We start from the raw sequence: 21385 nt of genomic DNA, 5'->3' as shown, positions 1-21385 counted from the left end.
TTTATTGAGATGGGGTAGGGATGAGGAGAGGGAGAGAGTTCGGTTGTCAAGTTTGTAATATTGTATCATCTTTAACTAATTTTCCATAGTTTTTTTTTTTTAATATGGATGAATGATGCGTTTTCCTCTTATTCTATTTGTAATAATCTTTTTGGTTTATAAATGAAATCAGAGCAGTGTTTTCCTAATATTGATGCAAAATGTGCTTTAGTTGTTCATAATTCAATGTTTCTTTCATTTTATATATAACGGATGTTGGTGTATCGTATCTTTTGTCATCACTCGCTACTCTCTTTCTCTCTCTCTCTAATGACACAGTCTCCCTGCCATCCCTCCTTTGTGTGTTGACGGCATGGGCGTGGTGCCTCACTTCCTGTCCCTTCTCATCAACACTCGTATTTCCTATTGTTTGTTGATATTCACACCGCCCTGCCAACCCCTCCCTCGTGACATTAGTCCCCTCACACGCCTCCAACACGCATCTAACACAAGTTATTTACCAGCAAGCAACATCTTTATCAATAACCCCACACACACACACACACACATACGACATCGGTCTCATTTTCCACCATGCAAGATATTCATCATCTCAATGTATCTATCGTCATCACTATAACTTCTACACTCACCACCACACACCTTTTACACTCACTACCATATCTTCACCACAATCACCCCAAAACACACACACTACAACACAGGTAAATCGACTCATATTTCACTAACACACTCACCACACACTGCAATACATTTGGTGGTAAAGAAGGCAAAGGATGAACAAATAAGATTTACTGATATACATAACAATGGCAGCATGTCATAAAACATTCAACCACACAGAATAATGTTTAAAGAGTAATTGTACAGACTGAATATTACTAATAACTAGTAATGACCACACACATCAAAATATGCCGATATGACAACATAATACATCTGGAATACACTCAATAGACTAACTAATGAATGTGGAAGAGAGAGTTTTCAAAGATCATAGAAATTTATGTATAGAAACAAATAAACAGGTAAAGACAAGCAAAGTTTAATGTTTAATGCTGTGTGTAAGGTTACTGACAGTTGTGCAAGTTTCATGTCCTCTTTAGGAAGGTCTGGGAGATAACCAAAACCACAAGAATAAAATCACAGAAGAAGAAAACTTATACCACTTTATCTTTTGTCCAGTTATTCATATTTGTTCCATTATCTTGTTTGATAAAAGGTAAAGTACTACTGTATACTGTGTCTTACCAAAATAGAGTTCATTTGTTTGTTGGGAAGACTTACAATAGCTACTACATTTTGCTCACACCTTCCCTTCCTCAATGTCTTTCTTGAGGGCAAGCAGGATCTCACCAGCTTTCTGCAGATTCTTGTCCTCCTGTAGAACCAAAGGTTTTCATATATATAAAGTGATCAAATTATTCATATTTTCCAGTTGAATATATATATATATATATATATATATATATATATATATATATATATATATATATATATATATATATATATATATATATATATAGAGAGAGAGAGAGAGAGAGAGAGAGAGAGAGAGAGAGAGAGAGAGAGAGAGAGAGAGAGAGAGAGAGAGAGAGAGAGAGAAGGTGGGGGAAGACCTTAGAATTAGATGGAAGTGATAGGAAGGTAGAGTGTAAGAAATGGAGAAACAAGGAGGGAGTGGGGATGAGGAGGTGGATATGGACATTGAGTGGGGTTGAGAAAGGAGGTGTGGCTTAAATGACATGTCATCACTTATGGCCATTGACATTTCACCTATTAAAATCCTTTTGAAATAGCATGTCATTTATAGGACAAGTAACTCTGTGGCATCTCTGCCAGTTTTTCTTGTCCCTCCAACTGCTAACTCTGTACAAGGGCCTTATCCGTCCTTGTATGGAGTACTTTTCACATGTTTGGGAGGGTTCCATTCACACAGTTTTATTAGAAAGGGTGGAATCAAACTTTTCATCTCATCAACTACCCTCTTCTGACTGACTGTCTTCAGCCTCTTTCTCACCGCTGAAATGTTAAATCTTTTTCTATCTTTTATCGTTATTTTCATGCTAACTGCTCTACTAATCTTGCTAACTGCATGCCTCCCCTCCTCCTGCAGCCTCGCTGCACAAGGCTTTCTTTTTCCTCTCACCCCTATTCTGTCCAACTCTCTAATGCAAGAGTTAAGCAGTAGTCTCAATCATTCATACCTTTCACTAATAAACTCTGGAACTCCTTGCCTGTTTCTGTATTTCCACCTTCCTACGACTTGACATCTTTTAGGAGGGAGGTCTCAAGACATTTGTCTCTGAATTTTGGATAACTGGCAATCCAGTGGGCCTTTTTTTCTCATATTTTGTTGCCCTTGGCCAGTTATCCCTCCTGCATAAACAGAAAAAAAAAAAAAACTCTAGTAAGAAGTAAGGGTATGAAAATTATTCTACCATCTGTACATCTGAACACTAAGTCACTTGCCTTGATGAAGCAGAAACGGATGTAGTTCTCCCCGATGTCTCCATGCTGTGGGGAGTAGAAGGCTGAGGAGGATTCCTTGCAGCTTGCGGTTCCGTGACAGCCACTTGACAAACCTAAAGTCCTTCCGTTCGTTAAGGTCGCCTCCAATGTCCACCTTGTTGACTGGAGAGAGAGGAAGGGAGGTTTCAGGACATTTACCCCATTCTTTAGGCTAACTATCTTAGAAATGCACAGAGACTGGCACCTAAGTAGGCCTTTTTGTTTAATCATTTTTGTTGTCCTTGACCAGTTTTCCCCGCTTATATAAATAATCAAATAAAAATAAATAAATAAAAAATTAAATAGTACAAGAGGCAACGTGATGCCCTGCCTTGGACTGAAACAACTGAGTCACTGATCTGAATGTTGCAGGATAACTTCTACTTGTCAGAGCATTCACAGAAATAAGGTTATCATGTTATCACTGGCAGCAATGGAATAAACTGACTGAGAGACACATAGAAATAAGATTATCATGCATCCTATAATAAAGACACTGGACACTGATCTTATGGAATGCAAGGCTTTCACTAACCAGCAAATCTACCAGTAAACTCACAGAAACACAACCCTAACACCTTACACATCAAGTTAAAGAGAACAAAGAGACCTGAGTGTATTTTGGCCAGCCTTGAGTCTTCCATCATTACATTTAAGACATGAAAGAGTGAACTAAGAGTAATAGCAATAACAAATAAGTAATCATGTTATTATACCCCTCTACCACAGAGAGAGAGAGAGAGAGAGAGAGAGAGAGAGAGAGAGAGAGAGAGAGAGAGAGAGAGAGAGAGAGAGAGAGAGAGAGATAAGACAATGTTCTGATGGATTTATGGCAATACTTAAACAGAAAGAGCTTTAACTCCTGACACTGACCAATATCCCGCACGTCAGCAAGGATGAAGTAGCCGCCCTCTGGCACGATGGGGTTCAGTCCAGCGTCTGTTAGAAGCTTGACTACCATGTCACGCTTCTCCTCTAGCTCCACTGCCAGGGACTGAAGATAACACTCTGGGGTGCCGTACAACTCCAGCTCCTTCTCAAACCCTTGTGCCACTGCCTCCTGAAGGGATTAAATGTTTCATCAGTTTAACCATTTCATTGTTATTTAATTTATCCTTCTTTAATCATAAGCCACTTTGAACCTTTCCTTTTAAGCTACTTTGGATATTACAGTATTTGAATGTTTTAAAATATATTCCGATGTTTTTCCCTTCTGAATATTAAGGATTTTCTGTATAGGTACTGATGTATAAGAAATGTATTGTTTATCTTTTTATCTGTAATATATTTCTTTTTAAATAATGAGTGTGAGTTTGTCTGTCTTTCATCACTACACACCTGAATTGGAGTGCTGCAGGTGTAGACAGAGTGTTGGTGGACAACCTGTGCACCCTTCAGCAGGTGTGCAGGACCATATGCCCACCCAATCTTCCAGCCAGTCACAGAGAAGGTCTTGCCAGCTGAGCCAATGGTGATGCATCTGTCCCACATTCCAGGAAGGGTGGCTGGAAAGGGCCAACATATCCACTACTCCAGGGCTCTTTACAGACACACACACATGTACTTCTTCACATAATTATAATAAAGTCAAATGCTTCCTAGATCCGAAAGTATAAAAGTACAACTGCAAGCATATATGAGACTTACATGCATGATAACCAGCAAAATAGTTAGAGAGAGAGCCATTGCTGCAAGCATTCGAGAGACTTTATACAGGGTGTGACACAAGCTTGGAGGTATTGCTGTACATAAAAAAAAATAAATAAATAAATAATAAATAAATACAGGTTATTCAAAAAGTTCTCTGCACATATACTTGTTGACATATTATCTAACCATGTTGGGAAATCAAAGTTTTGCAAGGGTGGGGAACAGACAGGCAGGGTAAGTATTGATGGCAGTGAAATTGTGAATTATTCCATCATGATTTCTACAAGTTTTGGAGCATTGCAATATTCCATAATGAGACACATGGTATTAAAGGACCAGTGATTTACTGATAAACATTACACTAGTGACAACACAAGTGTTCTAGAAAAAGTAAGCATTTACTATAACATTCTTATATAGATAGTATATAAATATGCTGTTTGATAATACCCAATATAGACAGTATATAGATATGCTGTTTCATAATACCCAATATTATTTGCCTTTTTAAATAATCCATTTTTGTATTTTCATGATATTGGAAATATTTTTCTCTGTGAACTTTTCAGCTTATTCAAACTGTTAGTATTTCATGTATGACTTTCAAATAAAATTGTACATCAACAAGGAAGCTAAATTTAATTGTTTCTGAAACCAGATGCAATGAGCACATGCTAACTTTAGACACCATAACACAAGAATAGCATGGCTGTAATTACTGACAAATAAAACAGTGCTTTATATTACTGTTGGTGTGTGGCATCACAATTATTTGATTTCTCAAAGCTATGAAGATTTCACAATCTTGGTGTGCAATGTATTAACTGTCACACTCTTGGTGTGGTGTTACGCCATTGTTGATAATGAGCTGATTTAATACCAGCCTTCCTTCATCCTCCTCTCTACCCAGACAGGCATGGTGTCACATAGTAAATTATTTTATTTTTCATTAATTACAGCCATACTATCCTTGTATTATAATTTATTTGTACATCACCAGTTCATTAACAACCACTTATCTCATTATAGAATACTGTATTGCTCCAAAACTTGCACAGATCATAACTGAATCATCCACACCTCACTTGAAACAATATCCACACAAACTCATGTTACACCCTGTATGTATAGTCACCAACAAAAACAGTGAATGAGAGCAGGCCAAGGTTGCAAGGGTTACAGACTTACACACATGTGGCAACCAATAAAACCGTTCTCATGACAGAGCCACTCACCCATCCTGCAGTGCTCCTGGCCAGTGTATGTCATCCACTCATACACTTCATCCATTATAGCAACACTATTGTATTTCTTGCATAGGTCTGCAATCATCATCAGCTCCTCCTTCTTATACACCTGTGAAAGATAACAGCAGTCATGATTTATTTTGTGTTTCAGTTTCCTTGATAATGAAAAGAATGGCTAAATATAACACTAACAATATCATGATAAATTTGCCTCATTTTCTCCTCTCTGATATATAATGCTCAGTCCACACCAAGGAATAGAAAACATTATAACTTTCATCATTTGTTAATTTCTTCCTAGCATTCATTACATTGTTTCTCCTGGCTGATTATGCATGACCCACCTAACACGACACCCGAGTCATACCTTTCCTAGTGGGTTATTGGGAGTGTTGACCACGATAGCCTTGGTCTTGCTATTGAAAGCAGCAGCAAGCTCAGCAGGATCCAGCACCCAGTCTCCTGAGTTTGTCACTCCCTCTGTCTTTTTCTGCAAATGAAGGATAAGGTATATGATGTTATCTGGTGTATTTTGACCTGTGTTCTCTAAGATTTCAAGATGGATGGTATATGAGATACCTTTACTTGTTCCAAATCTTTCCATTTCTCTCTGTAAGAGTATAGGTTTTCCTTTCCTAATCTTACAGAAACTCACCACTTTTCCTTTTCCACTAATCACCTCATCACCCTCCCTACCCCAGCACAACATCCCAAGCTCCTCCTCTTTCTCCCTCTCTTACACGACACAGACAACCCCGAGTTAACGGTCACTACTACTACTCTCGACCTGTGACAGGCTGTAGAAAGTCAGGAGCCCTGACAGTAGTGATCATCATCGGGAATTAAAGTACCAGGGGTCACTGCTGCAGGGGATAACCATGTAGTGTGCGGCGCCCCTTAGTGGGAAGTACACTTTTACAGTGGATTGAATGGAGCTGGGGCCTGATTGACTGCTGCCTCCCTCGAAAGCGCCAGGCAAGGCTGCCACACCACCTCTTGACCTCTACATTGTGTCCACATTTACACTATACTATACTATACTTACACTCACAGATAACCCTGAGTTAAGGTGGTAATTCGATGACTCGATATCAATATCGGTTTTTTGGCTCTCCCATTGCTATTTTTTCACCGAATTCAATAATATTTATACACAAGGTGTACGTTTATGGTGTACGTCTTCAGTGTTAATTTGGTACACAAATGTGGCGTAGTTTTTTTGCAATAAATATTTTTTCGGCGATAAGAAAATAATTCAAAATACCATTATAAAATCAAAACTAATAACAGTGTGGCAATTTCCTCTTAACCACATATAATATACATAACAACAAATAAATGTTAGCATCGGCATACACATAACCTATGTTATAACAATTTCATTACACGCCAAATTGTTACCTTTTTTTCATCAAAATTTGAGTTTATAAGCCTGTTGTAAATTTATTTGAGTGAGTTCATGCATTATCATGCTAGCATTTGTTAAGATGAGGTTGTTGATCATTTTGCTGCAAAAATTTTTGAAATTGACCAATTACTGAAAAAGTTATTCAACAGTATATGCTGAAAAACTGAAAGTCGAGAAAAACGCATTCTTCTGTGAACATCTTCAAAACCCCACATAACTCGCTTCCTCACTGGGCAACGGTTTCCTAGCAGGTGGGCTTTAAGATAGGAGGTACCCTAAAAGTATCCCTTTAGCCCATAAATTCCCGTGAAAAGCCCACATGGTATAAAAAAAAAAAAATAACTCACTCCAATATGTACCAAACTCAGATATGTACTTACATAATCCCTTGACAACTGCTTGGAGGCTGGTAGTGGCTGTTTAGATAGTTTCAGGCCATGTTACATCATGGCCTTACACGTGGCATTGTCACAATTTGGGAACCCAACACGTGTAAAATACGATCAACAGGTAGGCTGCACGCACGCACTCCTAAGGCTGTATCGATTGGTACTGAGGGAGTAGCGTCTTCCTCACCCTCACTGCCTGATACTAAACTATCGTACATCACGCAAAAATAAATAAAACAGCTCAAAAAAAATAATAAATACAAGCAAAACAAAGACTAGAAGAAAAGGGCGTATGCACGCTTGGGTATTGAAAGGGCCGGCCCTTTAAACCCGCCATTACCAGGTAAGCAGTGCGTTATGTGCCTGGCAACTTCGGCCATGGCTTCCCTCTCCAGAGACGAACCCAAGTACCAAGTTTCCAATTTTTCAATTTTTTTGACCAAATTAACGAATTTCCACCTTAACGGTCACTACTCCCACTTTCGACCTGTGACGGGTTGTGTTTGTCTAGGGCCCTGTTAATTTTTCATCACCATCGGGACAACCAGGGATCAATGTTGCAGGAGGAAATCAGTGTACGGCGTCCCTCAAAGGGAAAGTACGCTTACTCAGTGGAGTGAACGGAGCTGGGGCCTGATTGACTGCTGCCTTCCTTGAAAGCGCCAGGCAAGGCTGCCGTACCACCCCTCCGACATCCACACTGTGACTCCACCCACGCACATAACCGTCAAGCACCTACATAGTCCCCCACAAACAAGAGTAGACGTAGATTACAACTTCCTTTCTCTATCCTCTAAAATTCCATTTGGTTTTTCAATACCACATGGTGCCTTTCCTTTTCCAGCCAGCTTCGGCTGGTGGGATGGGTGGATGGGGAGGAGCCTTCTGCTTTCCTGTCCTGTCTCTAACACTATGTAGTTAGTATATAATAGTTAACCAAGCAGCCTAGTAAGGACCCCAGGGTCTGTTGTTGCTTGGTCTTTCCTTTGTATTCCTTTGTATTCCAGTAAGCAGTCTCAGTCACATCACACTGTATAGAAAATGAAGCCAACTCTTAATCAGCACAGACACCGAACAGAAATCAGACAAGCATAAGCACAGGATAACCAATACTACTGACCCTTGGGCACTGCAGCTGCCTCCCTGTCACTGTTTGAAAGCCAAGAGGTTGAGGTGTTGGAGAGAATGCTTTGGAACAAAATGCAATTGTGTGTGAGTGTGCATGTGTGGTGCCTTGTCCCAGTGACCTCTTGCCGCCACCAATATTTGCCTGGATGTCTTGTGAAAGTGAATGAATATGTTATTAAGGAAATGTAAAGGATAAAACTTAACAATGATAAAAATTAATATGGAAAAATGCAACCTGAAAAAAAATAAATAAACAACAAAATATAGTAAATGAAAATTATAATGTGAAAAGATATTTTTCAAAACTTTAAAGCAAATATTTACATTGTATTATAAATTCTTTTTTTTAGGAATGCAAATAACTTTAAATATTTATGAGTTATGTAGTGTTTGTGACTGCCACATTTATGTGAGAGACAGCACGATGTCAGGGCAGAACATGAGGGATGAGTGACCCTGTTGGCACTCACCGGGCGCAGCGGCACAAAGACTGGGGTACCACCAGCCAACTTGACCTGTGGCACATAGCAGTCAAAGAACGGCTCAATGATGATCACCTCGTCACCCGGATTGACCAAACCTGTGAGGGAAGGCCAGGAACATGTCAGGTATCTACCACATTCTCTTATATACACCTGCCTAAGCAGTCTTGGTTAGTGAAGTGACATGCAATGCTTACTTCTGCTATTCATTGTTCATACCTTGCCTCCATCAGTCAAATCTGAACAAGAAGAGCAAAGGGAACATGTCAAGTGTCTATTATACTTTCTCATAAACATTTTCCTGAAGTGTTGGTTAGTGAAGTGATGTGCACCCAACCCCCCTTACACTTTTCATTATTGATTGTTCCCTCCTATGGTTATCCAAGCATCTATCAAGTATCAGGTTATGTGAGTAGACTGCTAGATCACAGTAAGATTAAGAAAAGTGCAAAACTGGGTGTGTTTTTTAGTGTAACAGAAGACTCTGACTTAGGACAACAAAAAGCTATTTAAAAAAGTGGAAAAAAAACACTAACTTTGATTATATTGCACTAAAAAAATCTCATTGACAACTTTGAAAAAAAAAATCTTTCATTCTTAACACTCAAGATGACTGGAGGCAGTGAAGGGCCAGCACTTACCCATGATAGAGACAAAGAGTGCCTCATAAGCCCCAGCTGTCACAAGCACCTCTGTCATGGGATTGATCTCCCTGCCCACCACCTTGGAGTACACCTTGGAGATGGCATTGACCAGGCGGGGGTGACCCTGTGGAAGAGGGCAGCTTGAGGTGTCTCTCACTACAAGTGTATGTATGTAAATGTCTCAGAAATTTCACTTGCTCTCTGAAAAGGCCATTAATTTCTCCCTAAGTAAATTTTTTCTTGTTAGTAATGTATGTGCTCTGTCTTTATTAACTTTTTTCTCACTTTCTTCAATCTCATGTCACTTTCTAGACTACTCCTTAGAAGATCTTTGTACTTTTTGAATGTCTGATACTTCCATCCCTCCAGAACTGCTCTCCACTTTTCCCTATCCTTCTGTTCTCAAATTTTGGAAAACCATTTTGACTTCACTCTGTGAGATCTGCACTTCAATACTTGAGGAATCATGAATGGTAATTACGTATATATATTTACACAACCTCCCTTCTGTTCCTTGTGGTATACAAATAAATGACTTACAAAGCAGAATTTACAGTAAACATATGTATCAGAATGGCCTCCCTCCTGCTCCTTGTAGCATTTAACTGAGTGGTTTACGAAGGTGTGACTTAATGGTAATCAAATATACAGTATATTTGCACAGATTTACCAGAGGACATGGAAGGAAATTGAAAAGGAGTGTTTGCAGAAGAGACATCAAGAAACATAACTTTCTTCAAGGAATAAATTTACTAATGAGACTGTGTGTGCCAAAACAATCCATAAATTTAGAGAATATTTGGATAAAAGTCATTATAGAGACAGGACAGCATGAGTCCTCTTCTCTCCAGTGATCACACTTACATAAGCACATCCTTCCTTCTTTTCCTTGTAGTGAGTGAGTATCTGAGTGACTTACAAAGCTGCGAGTATACTGGTTGAGCAAGAAGTTGGACTCGCTGGAAGCAGCTTCAGAGAGGGCCTTCCTCACATGGTCTGGGGCAGCAAAGTCTGGGAAGCCCTGGCCAAGGTTGAGAGGCTTCACTTCCAAGGCAAGCTGAATGAACTCAACCCTGCAGTCAAGCCACTAATTAATTCCAGTTTTAGATTCTGATCTCAAATGCTTCTCAAACTAATGTACATGAGATCTAAACAATATCAAAAATTACAATGCTCACTGAAATAATAAGTCGGGTTCTTACTTTATTTTCATTTGTGATGTGAATTTCTTGTTGAACTATGATTAAAAACTTGAATATCTCCCAGTAGAAGCCAATGAAGGTGCAGAATCCTTGTTAAACTATCACTAAAACATGAAAACACCCTTGCCCACCCCAGTGGCTCCCATTACAGCTCGATAAAAGTAAGATTTCTCAAACAATACTACGGTACAAAAATATTATCCCCTAGAACAAACAAGCCAGATAAAAGTATACATGAAGACATACTCAAAAGTTACTCAAGTTTTACTAAGTTAGGAAAAGTAAGCAAAACTCAAGAACTCCTAGCCTGTTTCTGTAATTCCTACTATGACTATGACTATGACTTAAACTCTGATAACTTAACAATCTTTCTAATATGTCTTTAATTTTTCAGTAGATCTTTCTGGCACTATTCAAGGACATCTTCAGTGAGCCTTTTTTTTTCTACCACCTCTTAAGCCCTAGGCCATAGCTCAGCACATAAAACAATAAGCTTCTCACCACACACTCTTCTCAATGCCATGTGTCTTGGTGGCAATGGAAGGCAGGGATGGGGCAGAGGACATGGTGGTAGCCTGCTGGATGGTTGGGGAGGCTCCTGTTGTATTACCCGCAAGGTTGTTATGTCTGTGCTGGGCTGAGAATACACGAGACTGCTTAAAAAGGCTACGTGGTATTGCCTTTCTTGCCACAGTCAGCATTACCACCCTGCAACATGATTGGTAGTGTTGCTTCACATATGACAATAATTCACTATGAAATGCATTATACTCATTTAGTATTTCTACTCATATTTGAAGGAGAAAAAATGAATTTAAAGAACTTTTGTGAAATGTCTTATATGTGTACACAAAGGAATAGAAAGGAAGAAAAAATAGAACACCTCTTGCCCTCTTACCAAGCCACATATGCCTGCTCTTAACTTCCTGGTCTCTTAAAAAATTCGAACAAGTTTTTAATATAGGGCTATAAGGCCAGTGCAGGTGAACAACTGTAACATAACATAACATAACATAAATAATAGGATAACAAAGGGCCACCAGGACCCATCTAGGTTATCCTGTATCAGTCGCACAGCGACCTCGTCATCAGTACTTAAAGATACACTTACAAGTACACAATACATTATATACTAATTCTAAATATTTGGCCCATTAACAGGGCTAAGTCCTGCAGCGAAATCCTCTACAATTTGTGGTCCCCATACATGGGGATCATGTCTTATTTAACTATAGTAAATTTCTTATAAAAACTATCATGCAGTGCTATACATAATTATAAATCTAATAAATTTAAGTGCTTATCTAATCTGTTTTTAAACATTGTCAAACTAGTGCTATTTACAACCGTCTCTGGCAATGCATTCCAGAAGTCTACCACCCTATGACTAAAGAAATATTTTCTTATATCTAACCTGCAGCCTTGCTTTCTAATCTTCCTGCCATGATTCGCACCGTACCACTGTGAGTAGCTAATACTTACACTACTTTACATGCAACTAGCTAGAAGACCAGAGCAAGAAACAAAGTTAATATTCTTGAAAATCAATAAAAAGCCACGTGAACTAGTACTAGTGAACAGCTGCTCCTGGTACCCAAGTAACTTACACTCATAAAAAGTAATTATCAGTAAAAATTGATATAAAAAACATTTCAATAAAACTACTAAGGATACAAGACAAGTTATTAATGAATGAGCCTAGTAAGCTTAATTAATACCCAGCAACTGTTCATGTCTAACTAGCAAAACAAACTAGAAAAAAACATTCCAGTGAAATAACTAGGGATAAAAGGCAGTACATATTAGTAAGCCGTCCTAGTAAAGTCAAACTAGACAACAGTTGTTCCTGGCCCACTAATACCTGACAACATTTCCTAATAAATACAATGCAAAAGAAAAAAAAGTATTCCAATAAGATCACTAATAATACAAGGCAGTAGGTACTAGTAAGCCAAAATTTGTAAAAAGCAGCTGTTCCTAATTCACTAGTAATTGTCAACATCCCTAACTAGCAGAATTAGACTAATAAACAACAGTATTCCAACAAAATTAATAAGAATAAGAGGAATCACTAATAAGCAACTCATTACTAAGTAGCAGCTGGTTAACCACTACATATTACATTCCTAATTAGCGCACTACCACTTGTCCATAACACTCCCAACCTTATTATTCAGACACCAAGAGAAGAAAGGAGGGGCGGGAGCACCCTGGGTGGTCTTAATATCACTCAGTTACTCACTCACTCCCCTGCACCGGCTAACTCAATGCACAAGGTCACTCACATACATACACACACACACACACACACCGCGTAGTGTATTGGTTAGCACGCTCGACTCACAATCGAGAGGGCCGGATTTGAATCCCGGCGCGGCGATGCAAATGGGCAAGCCTCTTATTAATGTGGCCCCTGTTCACCTAGCAGTAAATAGGTACAGGATGTTACTTGAGGGGTTGTGGTCTCACTTTCCCGGTGTGTGTTGTGTGTGATGTGGTCTCAGTCCTACCCGAAGATCGGTCTATGAGCTCTGAGCTCGCTCCGTAATGGGGAAGACTGGCTGGGGTGACCAGCAGACGACCGAGGTGAATTACACAGATAGACACATCTAACAGTAGCCTAAAAAGGATGAGGTCTGATTTAGAACAGCAACTCATTCCGTTTATACTGTTCATCAAGACAGGAAGAGGAGGAGGAGGAGAAGGAAGAGGAGGTGTTCTGTATAAAGTTCCCACCTACATGATGTGTCTTAAAAGAGAGACAATTGAGAAAATGAGGCACGAGATGAAATGTCAGAGTACCACAAAATTTTATATGAAATTCAGCTTATCTTTTTTATTGTGCATATCATCATTCATTATGTGATACTCTCCTTTAAAGAAATCATTTATACCATACCGCAGAAAGAAGAAGAAAAAAAATGATTTTCTCAGATAAATTATAAAGATACAACTACCTAAAACAGGAACTTTTATGATTGAAAACAAATAAATACATTTTTTACAGCATGGTTTATTATATTCTATTAGAAATACAGACATTCACATATGATATTGACAAAAAGAACAAGAAAAATAGTCATACATGAAATAAATTATAAAAAAAATCAGCAATACAATAATACTCAAAAGAAAAACAATAATAAAACAAATACTGTTATTTTATAGTACGTTTTATGACATTTGTGTTGAAAAATATATCAAAATAAGCAAATAAGCTCGGTAAATGTAACCCCGTACAAAGCCCTTTCCTGCCGTGCTGTCATCTGCAGAGCGTGTCACGGTGAGTCTCTATTTTATTCATATTTAATTCTCCTTCACTCTCTCAAGCCATTCTATTTACACTGAAGGAAAACGTGACTCTTTATCTATTGTTTCTGGTCTGTTAAATGTGTGTCTGTCCTGTGGTTAGGAGAGAAATAATGGTTTGATAATGACGTGTGAAAATTTGGACTCCTGTTGTGTTAGTTTTAGGGGTTCTCTTGTGTTGTGAATTATTGTTTTAGGGATTCCTTGGTGTTATTTTGGCGTTAGAAGATTTATTTCATTACTACTACTACTACTACTACTACTACTACTACTACTACTACTACTACTACTACTACTACTACTACTACTACTCCTACTCGTATATTGATACCACCACCATCATTACAACTACTACTACTACTACTCGTATATTGATACCACCACCATCATTACTATTACTACTAGCTACTACTATTACTACTACTCATATACTGATACCACCACCATCATTACTACTACTACTACTACTACTACTACTACTACTACTACTACTACTACTATACTGATACCACCAATATCACTACTACTACTACTACTACTACTACTACTACTACTACTACTACTACTACTACTACTTATATTACTACTACTTATATTACTACTACTACTACTACTACTACTACTACTACTACTACTACTACTACTCATATACAGATATCACCACCATCACTACTACTACTACTACTACTACTACTACTACTACTACTACTACTATTACTACTAATACTACTCGTATACTGATACCACCACCACTACTACTACTACTACTACTACTACTACTACTACTACTACTACTACTACTACTACTACTACTAACTAACTACCTAACTAATAAACAACTACTACTACTACTGCAACTACCACCACCACCATAGAATTAAGAGGTTAAACCATTAGACCATATATCACACCAGCCCTATCATAATATCACAAGAGAATAATTAAAAGCAAAAACAAAACAAAAAATGACAATTACAGATGAACAGTGTTGAGGAAGACCAGAGGAGGAGGCGAGAGGAGGAGGAGGAGGAGGAGGACGAGTCAATCTCCCTGTCAGTATCTATCTCGGAAGACTCAGAGGAGGTACCCCAGCTGTCAGCAGCAACACTGGGGGCTCTGCTTGAGTTCTATGGAGAGGAGGAGGAGAGGCAGGACAGACTGAGAGATGTGCAGGAGGGAGAGATTCCAGACACCTTTACTGAGAACTGGGTGAGTCTGAGTAAAAGATGAGTAAGTGAAGAGTAAGAGAGGATTTGTATGGTTAAGAATTGTATAGTAAGAGAAGAAGGTATTTTTATGAAGTTAGAATTTATAGAGAGGAGAGGAGAAAATCTGGACACCTTTACTAAGAATTGAGTGATTGAGTAAGTAAAGAGTAAAAGGTTTTGCATGAAGTTAGCATTATATATAGAGAGAAGGAGAGGGGAATTTGTAGGCCCCTTACTGAGAATTAGCTGAGTTTAAGTAAGAGCTGAATCAGAGAAGGTTTTGTAGAAGTTAGAATTGTATAGAGAGAAGGAAAGGCAAGAGGAGGAGGAGGCAGTGGTGTAGTGGATAATGTGGTGAATGTGGGATCGGGGTGGCACCCATGCGTAGGTTCGAATCCCACCACATACCACTTTGAAACTTTGTCATTTGTTGAGTGGTTTAAAGTTATCTACATCACCATGATACCCAGGTTCTAGGTGGTTTCACCAAAGATGCTTGGGTGGTGATATGGGCACTAATATGGGTACCGCTATAAATAAAATTGCTTGCTCCACTAATGAGCGGAAGCTGAACAGCTCTTCTTACTTTATACTCTTCAAGTATGCCTACAGGCACTATAGGCCTTAACACAAAAAAAAAAAAAATATTGAGAGGAGAAATATTTAGCACCTTTACTGAGAATTGACGGAATCTGAGTAAGAGAAGAATGTTTTGTAGAAGTCAGAATTGTATAGAGAGGAGAGCCACGGTATATTGAGAGGATAAATTCTGAGCACCTTTACTGAGAATTGTAGGAGTTTGAGTAAGTGAAGAGTAAGAGAGTTTTGTGCAAATATTCCTTATTATCATAGAAAGAGGGAGAGGAGAAATTTTGGGCACCTTTACTGATAATTGGGTAAGTTTGCATAAGAGATGAGTAAATGACGAGTAACAGAAGGTTTTGTAGAAGTCAGAATTGTATAGAGAGGAGAGGCAAGGTATATTGAGAGGAGAAATTCTGAACACTTTTACTGAGAAATGAGTGAGTCTGATTAAGAGATGAGTAAGTGAAGAGTAAAAGAAGGTTTTGTATGAAGTTAGAATTATATAGAGGGAAGTAGAGTCAAGATATACTGAGGGGAGAAATTCTTTGCACCTTTAATTGGGTGAATCTAAGAGATGAGTAAATGAAGGTAATGAAGTTTTTAAGAAGCTGGAATTGTATATAAGGAGAGGCAAGATAAAGTTTAAAATATGCAGAAGGGATAAATTCAGATTGAGAAAAGGTGAAAAAAGTAAGTGAAGATACTGGAAGTGAAAAAAAGGTTTGTTGGATATTTTTTTCTTATCTACGAGAGTTTCTGAGCTTGAGCACCAAAAAAGTATTTAGTAAAGGGCCTGATGAACTTTGAAGAGGATTATCCAAATTTAGAATATTGTCCTTTATAGGACAGATCAAGTCAAAAGTAGGAGGAAATACAGAAGCAGGCAGGGTCAAGTGGTAAGATGGTGAGAGAGGATGGAGGTTATAGAGGGAGGAAGGGGAAGGGAGACAGAGGAACCAGCAAGAAGGAGAGATTTTGGGCACCTCAGTTGAGAAGTGGATGAGTTATGATTGAGTAAAGGTGATGAGATAAAAGAGAGTTTAATGATATTGAAATAACATCAGCATTTTTATCCCAAAGGTTAGTTAAGGTTTAGGTCAATTCAGTTAATTTTCATTAATATTTTTTGTCCAGAAATAGTCACAGAATGAATAGATAAGGTTATTTTAGTAATCCCAAAGAAGCAGATACAAGATACAATACTTAAATAGCAAGATATGACATATCCTGGTTCACCTCTGACCCTTTACAATGAGAATGTTCCTTACCGACACATACTCCAATCCCGAGACCACAACAGGTGTAGGGTTGGTGTCTCAGGAGATAGCAACTAAGTACTTTCTCCATTACAGAACCTTAGTCAATTCTGGTATTCCGACACCACCTCCAAACGCCTCGCCTCCGAGTGTCTCCGAGTGGTGGGTGATAAAGGTACCATTGCCTGCCTCTCCTGTCCCACACTCTACCGCACCTTACGTGCTCAGGAACACCAGTGCCAAGGTGACGTGTTGGCCTAGCATTTCTTTCCTTTGTGTTTTCATAGGATAAGCTTGTAATATGTTTATATTGACAGCAAATAAGCTGGTAATGTGTGATCTTTATATACATATTTGCCTGTTTGTATCTTATCTAATTCACACAGTCACACACACACTTACACACTCTCCCTCTTACAGTTAGCCTGCTTGAATACGACACAAGATTTGCATGTTTCGGAAGTGACTTTTACTTCTACGATTACCGCTCGCCCCTGGCACTTGACAATACCCTGCGTGGCGCCTTTGACCTGGTAGTGGCTGACCCCCCTCACCTTTCCACCGACTGCCTCACCAAGACCTCTCTCACGGTGCGCTATCTTGGAAAGCCAGAAGCGAAAATCATTCTGTTGACCGGGGAATTGATGGAGGACTTGGCTGACCGCTTGCTGGGGGCGCGAAGGAGGTCCTGGGCGCCGGACATCGATCACTCTAATAATCTTGCCAACCCATTTGTGTTTTATGCAAATTACAGTTCTGAGGGTTTCATCAGTGACGGTGACAGTGGTGACAGTGGTGACAGTGACGGTGATGATAACAGGGAAGTGAAGAGGAAGGAGAAGGAGGAAGAGGAGGAGGAAAGGGACCGTGACAATTGTAATAAGGACGAGGAAAGGAGGGACAGTGTTGAAACCTGATTACCTGTTAAGTGCAATTAATATACGTATATTGTTACTATTATTATTATTATTACTATTATCACATTGTGTATCCTGTCATAAGGAATACATAGAAGTTATGTAGAATATTAGTTATTATCTTTTATTATAATTATTATTATTATTATTATTATTATTATTATTATTATTATTATTATTATCATTATCATTATTGTTATTGTTATTATTATTATTATTATGTTATACCTCAAAAGGCTGTGTATTGTAACTAGGTTAAAATAAGGATATCTATGCATTTATTATTATGGTACTCATAGTAGTAGTAGTAGTAGTAGTAGTAGTAGTAATAGTAGTAGTAGTAGTAGTAGCAGCAGAGGAAGAAAGAAAAATAATTATACAAAAAACAAGATAAAGAATAAAGTACTATGTAGTAAAAACAAAAGAAATTAAGAATGTGATATTGGGAACAGGGTAGTAGTAGTAGTAGTAGTAGTAGTAGTAGTAGAGGTGATGGCACGATCCTTTAAGTGCAACTATTCCTTTTAATGTTTCCTTTTTTAACTTTTGTATATTATTTGTATTTTTAAAGATACTTTCAGGTTGTATTTCGTCATTGTCGTCATTAAGTGCATCAGTTTTTGATACTCCATCATTTCTGTTATCACTCATTAATTTATATGCATATTTTCTACCTAATTAATTTCAAACCATTAATCATTCATTTGTTGTAATTATTTTCTTTCATTAGCCATTATTTGTATTATTTCTTTTGTACTTATATTATTTTTTCATCATTCATTATTTGTATCTGTTTTCTACTCAATTGTATATTATTTATAAATTATCAAGTATCTAGAATTGGTTTTACTTATCACTTTCTTTCACGGTTAATTATGTGTACCTGTTTTTGCTCATTTTAACCATACATCATTAAGTGTACTTATTATTTGTAAGTTATACTGGACAATAAACTTTATGGCAAGATACTACAAGAGCTACAACACGGGCTTAACATTTAATAATTATCATTAATCAGAAATGTGTCTATCTATGTATTCATTATTTGTTTATTATCAGAGCTATGAATGACAATAAGCATTACATCAAAGCTTATATATCTATATACACATTGCAATATTTTCTATATTTTTTTGTCTTACACTTAAATAGTTTATACATTCTCTGCAAGTTTGAGCATTAGGGTTTATTTTCCCATTCATTTTTCCATCAGTGTTTTGTCTTATTTATTGTATGTGAATCACATCTTTGCATCTTCAATGCAAAGCAATTCATTTTAGCATTCCTCTAGTTACATTACCGCCAAATGGTATTTTCACTCATGTCTTAAGACAACTTGACCTGAATTTTCCCATCAATTATGACTGTAATTTATTGTATGTTTATTCCTTTACATTTTCTATGATGAGTATATTCATTTATCATGTCTTCATACATTTGTCAAACATTTTTTCACCTGCATATTGGCAATACTCTGTTTATTCTGTATTTTCCATACCTATACATTCTATGTATACATTTTCATTTATCATTCCTGTTATACTTATACCAAACAATCAAACATTTTTTCATTACTGTCTTAAGAAAACTTCATGTTAATTTCTTCATTGGTGTCTTGACAATTGTGTAGTCAATCTGTTTGTTGTAAACTTTTCATGCTTAGTTGCATATACATATCTATATATATATATTTTTTTTTTCCATTGCTATCCTAAGAAAAACCTGATATTAATTTTTGCCTTGAGTGTCATGAAAATTCTTATGTAACATCACTTATTGCTTACATTTATCACATGTATTCATTCTGTATCAACATTCTTGTTTGTCATTCCTGTTCTTACACTTTAGTCCATGTTTTCCATCACTGCCTTGGGAAAAAGTGTTATGTTGCTGCTTGTGAATATAAACATAATTAACAAAATTTTTGTATGTTTGTCAGTTAGAAAATATTAACTTAGTATTACTTTCTCCATTACAAAACCTTAGTCATTTGTGGCATTCAAAAAGCACCTCTAGTGAGAAGAAAATGCATTGATCTGTCTATTCTGAACATTAATTCTTTTATCAATTATTCCTCTCATTGTATTTCTACTGGACATTAATTTTCCTCCACCAGTGAATGACAAGCAGTTTTGTTAACATTCTTAGTAACATTTATACAAACATCAATTTCTTGTTAACTATTGTTATTACTTTTATATTTAACATCAATATCTCTTCGAACAAATACTTTGTAATTTTCTCATTGCACTTATGCTAACATATCAAAATTTCCTCCACAAACACCTTACATGATAAGGAATTGCTCTCACTACAGTATTCATGCTTAACATCAATTATTAGTTCCTCATAGACACTTTCTGGCTCTCACAAGAAACACTCATGTATAATTTTCTCACTATGTTTCTGCTTAAAATCAAAATATCCCACATAGAAATAAACACTAAGCACTTTTATTAATCATTCTCACTGTGTTTAAGCTAATGTCTATTTTCCCTTGGTACTGAATGCTTTAGCCATCGTTGTCGTCGCTGCTAGAGACGAGTGTACCAGCCCTGCCTGCATCACGCCACAGCAACGGGCAAGTGTGTTGTAAATAAAATTAATGACAGACTGGCATGAATCTGTCACAATGCAAGCAAGATTGATTTGTGTGTTATTGTTCCTTATCGTTCCCTCTGTTGCTGCTATTGTAATTATCATTAGCTTTATTTATCAACTCGTTCATAAGAAAAAACTTTTACCTATAATCCTTGTTTTTATTATTATTATTATTATTATTATTATTATTGTTATTATTATTTTTATTATTATTATCAATTTTATTATTATTTTCATCATTATTATTATTGTCATACTCATTTATTAACTTTTTTATTGTGACTTAAATCTTTTGCAATTTTTCATACTTTCCTCTGTGTTCTCTAGTGTCTAAAATGACAAAATTGACCTCAAATTCTCTTTTCTTTTTTTCCTCACTGCCTTTTGCAATGACATCAGTTACCATGACTAATCTGGCGTTAAGATGTGCAAGTAGTAGTTACATACTTATAATTTTAGCACCGAGAGAGAATCTGGGACACAGACCAGCGAAACCTCCCTTTTTGTGTGTGTTTGTGTGTGCGTGCGTGTGTACGCGCGAGACTTTTGTACCATGTGTGTGTGTGTGTGTGTGTGAGACTTTTGTACCATGTGTATGTGTGTGTGTGTGTGTGAGACTTTTGTACCATGTGTGTGTGTGTATGTGAGAGACTTTTGTACCATGTGTGTGTGTTACAAAAGACACGCAACAGTAATAACATAAGCGAACCTGCACATCAGACGACCTTGTGATAGTAGGGGAGGTAGGGACGAGGGCGGTATGGGCGTGAGGTAAGTGCGTGGAGGTGAGGGGGCGTGGGGATGGTATGGGCATGAGCAGCAGTGCGTGGGGAAGCGTAGGGAGACGT

At 37.5% G+C, this 21385-nt stretch overlaps 2 protein-coding genes across 2 annotated transcripts; one reads left to right on the top strand and one right to left on the bottom strand.

Moving 5' to 3' along the window:
• Positions 1 to 777: 777 nt before the first annotated feature.
• On the bottom strand, positions 778 to 13056 carry LOC123507502 (kynurenine aminotransferase-like). The gene is given in 12 exon segments (XM_045260412.1): positions 778 to 1381; positions 2473 to 2542; positions 2544 to 2634; positions 3385 to 3571; positions 3850 to 4016; positions 5397 to 5517; positions 5776 to 5898; positions 8804 to 8913; positions 9457 to 9583; positions 10379 to 10532; positions 11163 to 11298; positions 13006 to 13056. Coding segments are annotated over 11 exon segments (1290 nt in total). The 5' UTR covers positions 11228 to 11298; positions 13006 to 13056; the 3' UTR covers positions 778 to 1306.
• Positions 13057 to 13820: 764 nt separating this feature from the next.
• On the top strand, positions 13821 to 20582 carry LOC123507513 (EEF1A lysine methyltransferase 1-like). The gene is made up of 4 exons (XM_045260426.1): positions 13821 to 13944; positions 14949 to 15179; positions 17116 to 17263; positions 17440 to 20582. Exons 2-4 carry the CDS (start codon positions 14949 to 14951, stop codon positions 17934 to 17936), a joined length of 876 nt encoding a protein of 291 aa, XP_045116361.1. The 5' UTR covers positions 13821 to 13944; the 3' UTR covers positions 17937 to 20582.
• The last annotated feature ends 803 nt before the right edge of the window (positions 20583 to 21385 follow it).

This window comes from Portunus trituberculatus, chromosome 22, assembly GCF_017591435.1.
Source record: "Portunus trituberculatus isolate SZX2019 chromosome 22, ASM1759143v1, whole genome shotgun sequence".
Lineage (NCBI taxonomy): Eukaryota > Metazoa > Arthropoda > Malacostraca > Decapoda > Portunidae > Portunus > Portunus trituberculatus.
The sequence above is the reverse complement of the archived record's forward strand: the minus strand, read 5'-3'. Positions and strand labels throughout refer to the sequence as shown.